General features: G+C 49.4%; 1 protein-coding gene across 4 annotated transcripts; it reads left to right on the top strand.

Moving 5' to 3' along the window:
* Positions 1 to 735: 735 nt before the first annotated feature.
* PARK7 (Parkinsonism associated deglycase) lies at positions 736 to 10,169 on the top strand. 4 transcript variants are annotated; one of them, XM_083513340.1, is made up of 7 exons: positions 736 to 1,557; positions 3,685 to 3,852; positions 5,765 to 5,866; positions 6,578 to 6,637; positions 7,089 to 7,158; positions 9,251 to 9,337; positions 9,759 to 10,169. In XM_083513340.1, the coding sequence occupies exons 2-7, from the start codon at positions 3,763 to 3,765 to the stop codon at positions 9,917 to 9,919; spliced, it is 570 nt and encodes a 189-aa protein (XP_083369466.1). In that variant the 5' UTR covers positions 736 to 1,557; positions 3,685 to 3,762; the 3' UTR covers positions 9,920 to 10,169. The 4 variants fall into 4 exon arrangements, with proteins under 4 accessions (XP_083369466.1, XP_083369464.1, XP_083369465.1 ...); XM_083513338.1 differs by having other exon boundaries at positions 1,422 to 1,557; positions 3,701 to 3,852; XM_083513339.1 differs by having other exon boundaries at positions 1,422 to 1,567; positions 3,707 to 3,852.
* Positions 10,170 to 10,532: the final 363 nt, after the last annotated feature.

The raw sequence follows: 10,532 nt of genomic DNA, 5'->3' as shown, positions 1-10,532 counted from the left end.
TGGTGCATCATCAAGCCTGAAATCAGAGTCCAGAGGCATCACGCTGCCGCTTCCCACGTTGGCCAGCCAGATGCGCCTGAGAGCCTATAAGCAGAATGGGGAAACAGCAGCTGTTTGCTCTCCAAGCACCTGGAATTTCAGGGGTAGACTTCCTCTGGACAAGGAGGTTCCACTTCGCTGTCATGGCAATCACATTACAGTGGTACCTCGGGTTAAGTACTTAATTCGTTCCGGAGGTTCGTTCTTAACCTGAAACTGTTCTTAACCTGAAGCACCACTTTAGCTAATGGGGCCTCCTGCTGCCGCCGGAGCATGATCTCTGTTCTCATCCTGAAGCAAAGTTCTTAACCCGAGGTACTATTTCTGGGTTAGCGGACTCTGTAACCTGAAGCGTATGTAACCCGAGGTACCAGTGTATTCATAAACATGGACCCATCGTGTTGCCCCTTTGTGCTTGGTTTTCCCTTCACAGGGTCTGTGACCTTCTCACTCCTGGGGTTTAGTTCGACCAGAATCCGGAGCATCCATTTCCAGAGTTAACTCTCATAACATGACTCCCCCGGGGTCCGACGCACAACGCAGAAGCTGCCTTTCCCCATTGGCTCCGCCGCTGCAGGTAGGCGGGCCTTGGCCTTCCGCCTCGCCCGACCCAGGTGCGAACGTGACGTCAGCAAAGCCCCCTCAACTGCCAAAAAGCGCGGGCTGAGGCGGCCGCTCGCTCTCGCCTTTTAAGCTTGCTTCCCCTCCCCCACCCCCAGCCGCGACCTTTTCGAATGACGGCCGCTACGCGCAGGGCTTGAAAGCGAAATACGTCACGAGTCTCCTCAGATCAGACCCCCTCGCCAGGGAATTTCCACACAAGTTCTCACCAAAGACATTTAAAGCGCGCGACTCCCCCACCCCCCAAAAAAGAAGAATATTATTGGCTGCTGTAGTTTAAGGGTGCTGGAGACTGTGGGTGTGACACATTGGTGGGGAGCAGGTGCCGGGTATCTGCGAAGCTGCCCCCTCCCCCCCACCCTCTAGCCATAGGCCATTTAGGCAGCTTCGCGGTGAGGTCGCACAATGTTGTTAGGAGACTTCCCCTCCCCCTCTTTCGCGAGCCATAATTCTCGCAGTCGTTCCTTGGGGAATTCTGGGAATTGTAGTCCTTATGGGGGGGGAAGCGACGAACAGGGGACCTCTAACGGTTTTCAGCACCCTTAACAAAATACAGTTCCCAGGATTCCTTGGGGGGGGTAAGTCGCCGCTCTTTAAAGTGGTAGGAGATACCGCTTGAAATGTGAAGGGCTGTTGTAAGAGAGGGAGAGCCGCAGCTGGCGCGGAAGGTGTTAAGGGGAGTCGGAGGCTCCTCCTCCTCACGGGAGTTCGAGTGTCGCTCTTTCTCCGGCTGTACCATTCGTCCTGGAAGCGGGGGGGGGGAGGAGGAGGGGAGGAACCATTAAGCCTTCGCTGACGGAGAGCCATCGCGAGCTTCCAGCGAGTGGCAGCAGCAGCAGCAAGCGCCCGCCTCGTCTCTAGAGGAGGAGGAGCTGCAGTTGCCGCCGCCTTTTGCACGTAAGAACGGGTGCATAAGCGTGCGGGAAGAAGGCGCGTGCAAAAGGTGGAGGGATGGGGCGCCTGGGTGAAGCGAAGGCCTGGCCGTGGAGGCGGCGGGGCGAAATCCTCCCTCGTAGCCGCCGGAAGGCCGCCCCTCAGACTCGCGTCTTGAGCAGCCTCCCTCCCTCCCTTGAGACTGAAAGCCGGGCAAATCCCAGCAATGGGAAGCGCGGCGGGGGAGGCCTGGCTGGGCGCGCATTCGCACAACTGAGGTGACCCGGGTTACGACATGCGCGTCAAGGTGGTCCAGGGGAGTGCGTGCCTCCGTCTCTCCGGGGCAGGCCTCCAGATGACCGACAACGTCAGCCCCGCCCCACGCCCCTTCTCCAGCCCTGCTCTAAGCATACAGTCAGACAGCAACCAGGTCTGCTCCTCTGCCCTTGCTTTCCATCTTTGGGTAGGCCAGGCATCCAGATACCCAAGGCTGAAACCTCCAATCTGTCCCCTGCTTTCACAACTGTGCCCGCTGACTCCAATTTCCTGAAAAGGCCAATACACTAGGATAACACAGGACTACACTGCTGGACTGTAACTCCTTCCTACTCAGCTAAATAGGTATTAGCAAAGCAGAGCTATTTTGCACTGCTGGCAATAAGCGGTGCACCCTCAGCTGCATAGCCATCTTGATACTGGTATAATAATGATGGGGTCTTTTATGCATATATACTGGCCATGGAATTAATATTTGAGAGGTTGCAATTTCCGCAGAGATTTGAGCTGCAAGCCCTTCACTGCGTATCTGCAAAAGTGGCTAACAATATATTGCAGTTTTCCTCCTGCAACACTTCTGGGGAGAGAGGGCTCTGTGCTCCTTGTGTCCTCCCTGACAAGAGGGCACCAATTGCAGGAGCCATTTTACCAAAAAGGCTCTTGCCATCTGCTTCTGGTCCCTGATTGTAGCCTTGAATTCATATGGTTGGCCTGTGGCCTGATCCTACAGCTCTTCAGATTTTATTTCCTTTTCACTTTAGCTTCACTGTGTTAGTGCTGTTCTTAATATTTTCTTCAACCCTTGCTAACTAATAGCATTCAAGCATTGTGTGCTTTCCTCTCTCTTCTCAGTAAATTCAGTTCAGAAGCTATTTTTTTCAGCATTACGTCTGAATCCGCTGCAACTGATGAGAATCCTGTCAGTTACCCGCCATTACTGTACTGCTCACAGTCAGAGCAGGCCTAGTTGCTGTAATTGCTGGCAGAAGTAATTGAAAATGTGAAAGAAACCTGTGCTCTCATGCCGATTTACAGAACGTTTAACCAAGGGCGAGATGTATAGATTACTGTCATTGCAGTTGTTATGTAGCGAGCCCTTGGGCCATCTTGACTCTGTATTTCTGCATCCTCCCAAGGTGCTTATTTGACCACTGTAAAGTTGGAAAAGGGGCAACAGAAAAATGGTGGTCAGCCCACTGGGACTTGCTTCAGGCAGGATTGCAGCTTGTGACCTTGCCAGATTAATGATCATTATGACTTCCTTGCAATAAAAGTTGGAGATGAGGTTCCCTATGTCTTCTCGGCAAGAGTTGGCTTCTGATGTAGGGAGCAATGTCATTCCCCAAGCACTTGGAAGTAAATGACCTCATTTCCCCAGCAACAGGTTTTCCCCCCTCAGTCACAAATTGGTGGTTTGTTCGTTTTGGGCTGTAGTTATGAGATTGCTTCTTCTTGCCTGGTGTCCCTCATAACCAAGGCAGTGGGTATCTATGATCTCTTGTCTCCCTTGAAGATTGACGTAGATTTAAAAAAAGGGCTGAGATCAGATATGCAGCTGGCAGGAAGCTCCTATTTCATCACTCTTCCAAGAAAGAAATGCTAAACCAGAGCTTTTTTTCAGAAAAGTGCTGTGACCTTTGATCTTCCCAGGACTCTGTGGGTGTTCCTGGCCATACTGATGTTGGCTGCTTTAAGGTGCTGCTAAGGCACTTAACGTTGACCTCTGTCCAGCAATTCTCCTTGCTATATCTTTCTTCTCTTCAGTAACTCCTCAGTCTGGCTGCAGCTTGGAGTATTGAGCAGTGGTGATTGAACAATAAACTGTGCAGATAAATGTTGCTTTGCCTAACACTTTGTTTCTCTCTTGGTCTGTAGTGTCTGTGTGTGTGAGAGAGAGAGAGAGTGAGAGCTATCCTTTTGTTATTGAGCCAAGCAAAACGCCCAGTTTTCAACATGACTGCCAAAAGGGCTCTGGTGATCTTGGCCAAAGGAGCTGAAGAGATGGAAACTGTCATCCCCACAGACATCATGAGGAGGGCAGGTGTGAGTATGCCCTGGGGCTTCCTAGATATCTCTTCCTTTCCTCCATTCCTCCTGGCATTGTTGTTGTTAACAATAAGACATTGTCCATGTGCAAGAAGGCAAGTCCCTTCCTTGGCATAGGGAGCTTACAGTAGCCAAAATGGTTGTCCTGTGCCTCTGCGTTGTTGCCTGCAGGTGGATTCCTCATGAACTAGATGCTTAGCTGGTTGCAACAGTGTTGACTGTTTAGTCCTGGGACCTGGAGGACTCATGCACTGTTTAGAGTTGCATAGACAAGGCATGTTTAGTTGCTTGGCAATTGCGAAGTGGTTTGAGAAGCCATTTCTGCTGAGTTTCCCTTGTGTAGGCAAGCATGGGAAGTACAGCAGGCCACCTGTCATTTGAGAAATCCTCCAGAGTGGAAGGTGGCTGAACCCGGAGCCTGGGTAATGGCCAGGGATGACGGGAGCTGACGCCTTGCAGCATCTGGAGGGCTTTGGGTTCCTCCACTTCTGCTCCATGCAAACAGCACTTTGGGCAGGAGGTGTTCTGTATTAAGGATGGGTAGGTTTACATTCTCAACAGTCCTATCACCATCACTCCCCTTCCCATACCACCAACCCCCCCCCCCCCCGCTATTATGTTGGGGACAAGGTTATATTACAATATAGAGAAGCAGACCCCCATCCCTGCAGCCTCAAGCCAGGAAAGGAGAGAGAGATTTATAGACACAGGTTATCTAGATGTAGGTTTATGCAGGTAGGTAGATATAGGTCTCTGCCTGTTTTGTGGGCTCAGAGGGATTTACAGCGGTTTTATCATTCTTGTCCTCATGGGCCTCACAAAACCAAATGTTTTGGCATGAAAGAAGCCCCCCCCCCAATAAAAACTGTTCTTGTAAATGTTGTAAACCCTGTTCTAATAAGCAAATAGTGAAATAAAGTAAACCACACCATCCCAAAAGCCATCCAGAGGCAGGCTGGCTGGCACCTGCTAGACACCAAAATGATGTGCTGTAGAGTAGGGCTGGACTGCAGAACAGAGGCCAGTTACAGGGGACTCTTTCTGATTGGTCACTTGTGCAGACCAACCATTAGTCCTCTGAGTTTTATATACCCACTTAATTCCACGTATGCCTCTTTAACAGCTATTGTATGCCCACAGCATATTTAGAGGAGGTATGCTAGAATGTCTGCGGACATTTATTTGCAGCCAGGGAGAGGTGGGAGATATTGTTCAGTTATGTTGCTCCCTGTATAGATTTCTCCCAAGGGATTCTTCAGAAAGTTAACTTTTTGAATAATAGTGGGTGGGGTTGGTTACTTGCTGATGGATTGGGGTGGGGGGAAGGAAACACGCTGTCAGGGAACTGCCATCAGAGGCTAGAGGAGAGGTAAGACGTTCCAATGATGCAGGGGAGGGAACTAGCAAGGAGAGAGAGAGAGCTTCAGCTGGGGAAGGAAATCCAGGGGACACCAGGGAGGAAGGAGAGGCGGAGAGTACTGCGGAGAGGAGGCTCCGAGACTCTTCCAGTGAAATCAGCAGAGAGAGCACTGGACCTCCGCTTGGCACGCCCACGCTGCGCAGAAGGCTTCCGCGCAGAGAATCTAGGAGGAGACTGGGCGTCAAAGAATTTCTATGTTGGAAGAAATTTAGGAGACGCCCACTCACGGATTCTGCCAGTGACTAAGACAGTCGCGTTGTAAGGGCTGTCAAACCAGGGAAAGGTTTAGCTATACGACTAGCTTGGAGCAGTTTGCAGTTTACGCACAAGCAACCCCAATTCCCATTACACACGCTATATACAGACTTACTAAATGCGCATTGTGCTGGGGACCACTAATGCAAAAAATTACCTCCATCAAACTATTTCCATTTCTTTGGTGACTCAGTAGATTTTGGCGAATGAAGCAGTTGTCTATTTTCTCACCAGATCTCTGTGACCGTAGCCGGCCTGACTGGTAAAGAGCCTGTGCAGTGCAGCCGAGATGTCTTAATTTGTCCCGACAAGAGTTTGGAAGATGCCCGGAAGGAGGTTGGTGCCACATAGATTTCATGGTGCAAAAAAATGGGTGCCCCGCCTCTTTCATATTATGTGCAAGTTTCTTCATCATCATCATCTAGGGGTGGCCCAAGGGTACCTTCAGCTTGCACAGTGATAATAATCAGGAGAAGGGGGGAATTGCTGAGGAGCTGGAAACTCTGGCTGGTAAAGAAGCAAATGGTGACTCTGGAAACTTTGGAGAAACCTCTCACAGTGCCTGCATGTGGCTTCATGGAATCATGACCACAGAAGGGAAATGCAGTGGTTGAACTTGCAAGTTTCTGCGTGGCGTTCTATTAGCAAATGTGGATAGTGATTCTTAGTGCCACTGAGTTTAAATAAACACTATGACCTTACATGTCAAACAGATGCTAAGAAATGGCACTATGAAAAAAACAAAACACCCCACAATATTTATAACTTTTGGAGGGAGGGGAAAGATGCTAGGATCAAATCTGTCTGGAAGTAGCATCCTCTGATCCGGAAGATCTCTTCTGCCCACCCACAGTCCCCAAAATCCTGTAGTTTAATGATGAAGGGAAAACCCTCACACCAGAGACGCTTATTTGTGTTTATTCCAGGATTGAGCCATGGCACAATATTGAGCGGTTGCCTGCTAAAGGATAGCTGCAAATAAGATGTTTACTTTTGTTTTTCCAGTCTTCATGCTTTTCTTTTGCTAATGCTTTTTTCTATTCTTAGGGACCCTATGATGTGGTGGTATTGCCAGGAGGGAACCTGGGAGCTCAGAACTTGTCAGAGGTAACAACTTGGGGAAATGTGGGAACTTCCCTCCTATTTGAGCAAATATTCTCCTGTTCTGAAAGTGAAGGAAGCGGAGTGCAATCTTTCCAAAGTCCAAAGCAAATGTTGCAACTGCTTTGGTGTGTCTAAAGTCAAACTGGTTTCTTTTCTGGGGGAAATTGGTCCACCTTCCCTTCCCTTGTATAATGCTGTAGATATAAATCCGCAATTGAGCCAGGCTTACTCGAGCGGTTTTGAAACAAAAGAGGGCCCAATGGCATGTTTTGGGGGTGTGGGGGCAGGGAGAGGAAGAAGCAGTTTCCTTTAGTCATCTAGTAACAACAAAATCTTCCAACACCTTCCTTTGCATCCTTTTTCTTTGTTGGACGACCAGTTCTTATACATAACAGCCTTGTGTGCATAGCTAGAAAAGGATAGCTTGTTGATCAATTAATATCTTTCCTTGCAGTCGCCTGCTGTGAAGGAGGTCCTGAAAGACCAAGATGGCAGGAAAGGGCTGATTGCTGCCATCTGTGCAGGTATGCTATCAAGGTCCGCACCCAACACTCCAAAGATCCAGGATACCAACCCTGCATAGAGCTTCGCCTACGACAGCTGATGCCATTGGCTGCCTCACTTCTGAGGTTTGGCTTTCTTGTGCCACTAATGGTGTAAAGAAAAACACAACTAATATTGGCTTGCTGCAAGTCTTGCGGGTTTGAAAACTGAGAGGTGAAACGCTGTCTCAAATCTCTACCCGTTGAGGAGAGAAACTTGAAGATAACAATCCCGTTATTTGTGCTTGCCCCCAGGTGGAAAACGCTCTGTTTATACAGCGAAGCAGGCCTGGTTTGTTTTTCGAAGGGAGGCTTCCTTTAGGGGCAGCTTCTCTGAGTTGGGATGTGACACAAAATAACACTGCAGAAATAGCTGCATTTCCCCCATGGAATCCTGGGTCCCTCTTCCAGTTAGCAGCTGCTGGCTGTGATTCTCTTCCCTCCTTGCTGCTTCTGACAGGGTGCCTGGCCGGGCTGTGCTGTGCTTGCCATATGTGGTGTGGCTTGACCTTCTCTCACCACTTGGCCTTTGGGTGCTGTGAGTGTCGGGTTCCGCAGACTCCTGAGAGTTGCTCAAAAGCATTCTGGGTTGGCTCTTGTGAAGGGATCCGTTTGCAAGAAATGCATGTGGATGTCTTAAGCTTGGCCTACCACTCCAGGAGGCCTCTCACTGTAGTGGGGATCCTTGACTCAGTCTCTCCTTAGACACACTTGCTGTAGGAACTCCTCTGAAGTGGGAGTGAGTGTCATTCTCAATGCAAGGGTTGGCTTCTTCTGGCCAGTGGGGAAACACCAGTCTCCCTCTACTTTGTGGCAATAATAATCCTTCCAACTGCTTATTTGTATTTGCAAATGCAAGAACCAGCCAACCTCCTCCTTAGGGTGTAGGTGAGGCTGACTTTGACATATGGGCAGAGCCACCTACCTGTCAAATGACCTGCAGTCATGGTGACATCAGGTGACTGATAGGTGGGCAGCCCCAGCCCCCTGTCGAAGTTGACCCATAGGGTGTGAGGAGGAGTCAGCTTCACCAGCGCCTTCCCCACAGGGAACTTACCGGCAGGAGTGAACTCTGGGTTCTGTGCTAGCTCTACACACCCGAAAGGTGTTACCAAACTTCCTGTTACCTTCCTCTTCCAGTTCAGTGGTTTAACCAGGACTAATCTTTTAGTGACTTGCTAATGACACAGGGCACAATGGTGTTTTTGTCGCCAGATTAAAAGGAGGGAGATCGCTTTGAAACTCTGCATAAAAGTTCCCTCTCTTAGTTATGTAGATCAGTTCAGTATGTGTTGTACTTTGTTCAGTGGGACTTAAAGGGAGGTTAAAGGACCCCTGACCATTCGGTCCAGTCATGACTGACTCTGGGGTTGCGGCGCTCATCTCTCTTTACTGGCCGAGGGAGACGGCGTACAGCTTCCGGGTCATGTGGCCAGCATGACTAAGCCGCTTCTGGCGAACCAGAGCAGTGCACGGAAACGCCATTTACCTTCCCGCTGGAGCAGTACCTATTTATCTACTTGCACTTTGACATGCTAGGTTGGCACTTGGACATGCTAGGTTGGCAGGAGCAGGGACCGAGCAACGGGAGCTCACCCCTTCCCGGACTTTTGAATCGCCGACCTTCTGATCAGCAAGCCCTAGGCTCTGTGGTTTAACCCACAGCGCCGCCCGCGTCAGTGCGACTTACTCCCAAGCAAATGGTGATGGGTGTACTACAAGTTGTATAACTTAATTGCTGGTTGTTTCCAACTGGGGAATCGTCATCCCACATATTCGGAAGTTTTGTTAAAAGGGGGGGGGAGGTTTTATGGTCTTCCTTCATTTAAACCTAATGCTATCATTTCAAGCTTATTAACTGCACACACTTAACCGTTCCAAATCCTGCATGGGTAGGGCGTGTGATGGTGGTAATGGAAGGGTGAGGGATTCCCAACACTTTTGTGGATCTGGCCTCACTTGCCACTTCGATGCTGGGACATCTTTCCAGCATGGTAAATGTGGCCCCGGGTTCCAAAAAAAAGGGTTCCCGCTATAAAGTGTGCACAAGTGACGGCTCTTTGTTGATCTCTAGGACCCACGGCTCTGCTGGCACATGGCATCGGATACGGATGCAAAGTGACAACCCATCCCTTGGCCAAAGACAAGATGATGAGCGGAGGTAGGTGGCTGCAGGCGCACGGCAGAGATTGACTTGCGCAGAGAGTGTTTCGTGAAGCACAGCTCAGGGTTGTAATTAAGATGCCTTTCCCCCCAAAAGGAATGTCGGGTAACACACAAGTATTATCAGAGACTTTGGTTTTGAGGAATTGCCAGTTCTGCGAGACCTAAATCCGGCGGCAGTTCAAAGTTTGAGGTTTTTACCTCTTTGGGTGTCCCTCTCCCCTTACAAACCATCAGTATATAAATTTTATGAAATAAATAAAGGATGAGAATTGTGGCTTCTCTCCTTGCTACAGTGGATGAGGTTCATAGTTGGGGGTGGAGTTACTTCCTACACATTCAAGGCAGCTTCCTGTGGCTGATGCCTGCTGGAGTAACCTGTTCTGTTATGTTTTTTCCCCTTGTGCTTTCCTCTGAAGACCACTACAAATACTCCGAGAGCCGCGTGGAAAAAGATGGGCACATCCTCACCAGCCGGGGACCCGGCACCAGTTTCGAGTTTGGCCTTGTGATTGTGGAAACGCTGCTGGGGAAAGAGGTGGCCGCACAGGTGAAGGCCCCCCTTGTCCTGAAAGACTAGGGCAGTGCCTTGCTGAAAGAGGAGAAAGCCTTGTGGCAGAAAGCCTTTTTTCCCTTTTATAGCAATAGTAACACACATTCTCACACAGGTCAGGCAGCCCCCTTAAGCGCAGCAGCAGCAGCAGCAGAGATGATAGTTGCACTTAAGCCTGGAAACTTGAAGCAGCCTGGAGGGGAAGGTGCTGCTGTCCAAGTCCCTTTTGTGTTTTCCGAGACCCTATTGCTTTCAATAAAAGAGGAACTCTGTTGAAGAGGTTTGTCTTGTATTTGTGGCCCTGTTTTTTTAAGAATTCACATCCCATTGTTCTTTTATCTTTTATCCCAATAAAACAGTTAAAAAAAAAATCTGTGAGTACAACAGCAAAAATAAAACCACCAAACTGTAAGACTTAAGCAGTGACCCACCTGCAATCCAAATGTGTTGCAAAACAGGCTTGCTAAGGTGGTGGCTTTGAAGCCATATGAAGTTGGGGCTAGGTGGGCAGCTGTCCTGGGGTTGGAATTCAGCTAAGCTTTACCAGATGAAGCCACGTATTTGTCTTGCACTGCTTCAGCATAGGCAAAGGGGTGGATTTGTTTCATTGTTTGAAAAGATGCAAGATTTTGCCAGACCA

Source organism: Podarcis liolepis (genome assembly GCF_965112155.1).
Source record: "Podarcis liolepis genome assembly, chromosome: 7".
NCBI lineage: Eukaryota > Metazoa > Chordata > Lepidosauria > Squamata > Lacertidae > Podarcis > Podarcis liolepis.
This window is presented reverse-complemented; position numbering and strand designations above follow the sequence as displayed.